Source organism: Phytophthora parasitica (assembly GCF_000247585.1).
Source record: "Phytophthora parasitica INRA-310 unplaced genomic scaffold supercont2.102, whole genome shotgun sequence".
Taxonomy (NCBI): Eukaryota; Oomycota; class Peronosporomycetes; order Peronosporales; family Peronosporaceae; genus Phytophthora; species Phytophthora nicotianae.
This window is the reverse complement of record NW_008649088.1, coordinates 37,393-40,125: the sequence shown is the minus strand read 5'-3', so window position 1 is coordinate 40,125 and position 2,733 is coordinate 37,393. Positions and strand designations below refer to the sequence as shown.

The 2,733-nt window shown below is 50.3% G+C and overlaps 2 protein-coding genes across 2 annotated transcripts; both read right to left on the bottom strand.

Annotated features, from left to right (window-relative positions):
- Nucleotides 1–608: 608 nt before the first annotated feature.
- Nucleotides 609–2,138, bottom strand: PPTG_19018 (hypothetical protein). Its single transcript, XM_008917427.1, has one exon. The coding sequence runs from the start codon at nucleotides 2,043–2,045 to the stop codon at nucleotides 942–944; it is 1,104 nt and encodes a 367-aa protein (XP_008915675.1). The 5' UTR covers nucleotides 2,046–2,138; the 3' UTR covers nucleotides 609–941.
- Nucleotides 2,139–2,250: 112 nt separating this feature from the next.
- PPTG_19017 (hypothetical protein) lies at nucleotides 2,251–2,670 on the bottom strand (the record flags this gene model as incomplete). Its single annotated transcript, XM_008917426.1, has 1 exon — nucleotides 2,251–2,670. The coding sequence occupies one exon, from the start codon at nucleotides 2,668–2,670 to the stop codon at nucleotides 2,251–2,253; it is 420 nt and encodes a 139-aa protein (XP_008915674.1).
- Nucleotides 2,671–2,733: the final 63 nt, after the last annotated feature.

The window sequence follows — 2,733 nt, the reverse complement described above, 5'->3', positions numbered from 1 at the left end:
AACTCGAATAAACTCACGGGAGAAGTAAAGCGCAAGAGGATTTATCATCGACCCCAGGCTATCAAAAACGTTCGCGAAAAACTGCTTAGGGAAGGCATTAATCACGCCCCAGATCAGAAGGCGATAGATGATGAAGTAGCAAGGCTGAGCTTGACACCGGCGCCGACTCTGGAACCGCCAGAACCGGACGGACTACCGGATCCAGCGATGTGGACGCATTTGTTGTCATTCAACACAACGTCACACCGCAACTTCTACAGGATATCGGCGTACAGATCCACCCCACAATTTCCTGACTGGCAACGTTGTTACGGTCAACGTGAGCTTGGCAACAATCAGCATTTCTACACCCAGGCATTTGCAGATCTGCCATTTTCTGGATTAGAGTCAAATATCCGCAAGTTTGCCCAGGAAGCTGAGTTGATCCGTCAGCAGAAAGTGGGTGCTCTGAGCTAGAAGCTATGCTCAAGTAATGTAATGTTTTATTTTTTATTCGCACATAGTCTGGTAAGCATCATTGGAGATGGATGAAATCTTGGTATTCAGTAAATACCGAGATTTAGCCGTGATGATCCAGGAATGTTAGGAGGTGAATACTATGGTGATTACTACCTACCCTGTATTCTCCTATTCACATCGTAGATCATCAGCCACCTTGAACACGCGATCCGAGCCCAGTAAGCTGCGGTTCAGTTTCCGAATTTCCTATGCCAAACCAATTCACACGTGTACGCCTTGGTATTCACTTGTATCCACTTGCTGCAGAGTCTGCCCGCATTTACTAGGATAAGTCGGACGAATGGGCAACATAGGTTCGTACACTGAAAGGACCAAACCGCCATAGTTCCCAAATGTTATATATTTGCATCCCAGAGACATCCCCGAACTGTAATACAAACTTCTCCCGGTTTCCCGTTAATCTTAAAGCTATAGTCAATTTCTCATTTACGCGTTCTTCTCCTTTTCCTTCTCGCGCTGCCACTGCTGCCGCTGTTTCGGCGGCGATGAATATGACCTCGTTGCTTAGTGGTTTCTTCATTCCAGCGCTTAGCACGAGTCAGAATAAGCAGATATGCCGGTATCGACATCATAACAATTGCTCCAGAAATCACTGGGGTGGCAGCAGCAACATTTTCAGCAACAATTGACAGCGTTGAAGCTGTAATAATCTCGTTGCCTCCAGCTTCGTCTTCTTCGTAATTTGCTTGCAGGTCGCACATTTGACGCCACTCGCGCGACTGTTTGAATTCATCGTAACTGGTACCAGTACTATCATCTTCATCAGGTGGGAACACCGCTATCGCATCAGTAAGTCGTCCAACAAAGGCCTGAGGCGTGAACTCCTCAATCGTTCCTTCGGAGCGAGTCCAATGTTGCATCAAAAACTCGCGCCACTTGCTGGATGCTCTTGATCCATTCTCTCCACCATCCAAAGGAGAATTGTTAGCTGCGATCTTATACAGGAATAGGAAGATTGAGTTGGTACAGTCGAAAACGCGACTGGCTTTGCTCTCGTCATAGTGCTGGAACTGGGCGCGCTTGCCGTTGAGAGGGTCTAGAAACACGTCGAGAACTGGCAGGGCAGCGTCATCCAAGGCTTGGACATTGTCAAGTACGAAGAGGCTGCGCTCGGGGCAGGAGCCTAACGGAGTGGCCAGAGCAGATCGCAGCCTCTGCTTAATTTCATAGTTGGAGGTTCGCGAGGGTTCGATAAGTGCCTGGAAGTCGACGCTTTGTACTGTGTGTGGGGAGCGAGATATTCCGAAAAGCGAGGAGGCCAAAGCGCCAGTCAGCGAGTGTAGCAGATCGCTGGAATTGGAAAAGAGCACGAGCGCCAGCGGCTGGCGGCGATCGAACTCGTTGGCGACGAAGCGCTCGGTCAACGTTGACAGCGCGGAAGAGGATACACTTGGGCCGAGGCATTTGGGAACACGATACTCGAGACGGGATAGCAGGTCGTCCTGGGAGAAATGAGCGCACTGCTTCCCCAAGGCGGGCGACAGCAGTAGCGCCAGGAGCGGGAGGAGGCAGCAGATCAGGAGCATGTCGTTCGTTTCAAGTCGCACACGCTAACTGCCAGAAAACACAAATCGTACTTAGTTGAAGACGCTCTTCAACAAAAATGAAAGCCGCAATGGGATCGCCACTACTGTACAACTGCAACGGGTGGACACTTCATTTTAGTAAATAACGTCTAGAAACACTTCTATGGTTGATGGTGACCCGTGGGTTGATGTGGGGCGTATTGCACTACACACCCATGCGGCCTTGAGCCTGCACCACCAGGAGAGCACCCTGATGAGCATAGTCGATCAGCTGCTGCTCCAGGTTGGCAAAGGGCAGGTCCTCGAACTTGGTCAAGTTATAGTTGCTCACGACGTTGGGCTCTGCGCCGTAGCATGTCTCAAACTCTTTAAAGAGTGGGCCACTGGGCTGGATGCCGATCTGATACTTCTGCTTGATGTCCTGGTAACTCATCATACGTTGCACAGCCGTCCGGTTCGCTGGAAACACGATTTCCTCGCCATCACCAACAGAAATATCTTGTTCCCACTTGAACGTCTGCAGGTGCGTCCAGTATTTGGGGTCCAGCTTGTCCACCTTGCCATCGAGCTTCTTGGCGTTACGATGTAGGAATAGAACGTTGCCATCGACGTCAAACTGGACCATAGTCATACCGCAAAACTGCTTCTTGTACGTTCCGCGCTCCGTACCGGCAGACGCAGGAGGGAA

Excerpts from the sequence above, each read along its gene's own strand:
- PPTG_19018 (XM_008917427.1), bottom strand. The coding sequence starts at position 2,045 with ATGCTCCTGATCTGCTGCCTCCTCCCGCTCCTGGCGCTACTGCTGTCG.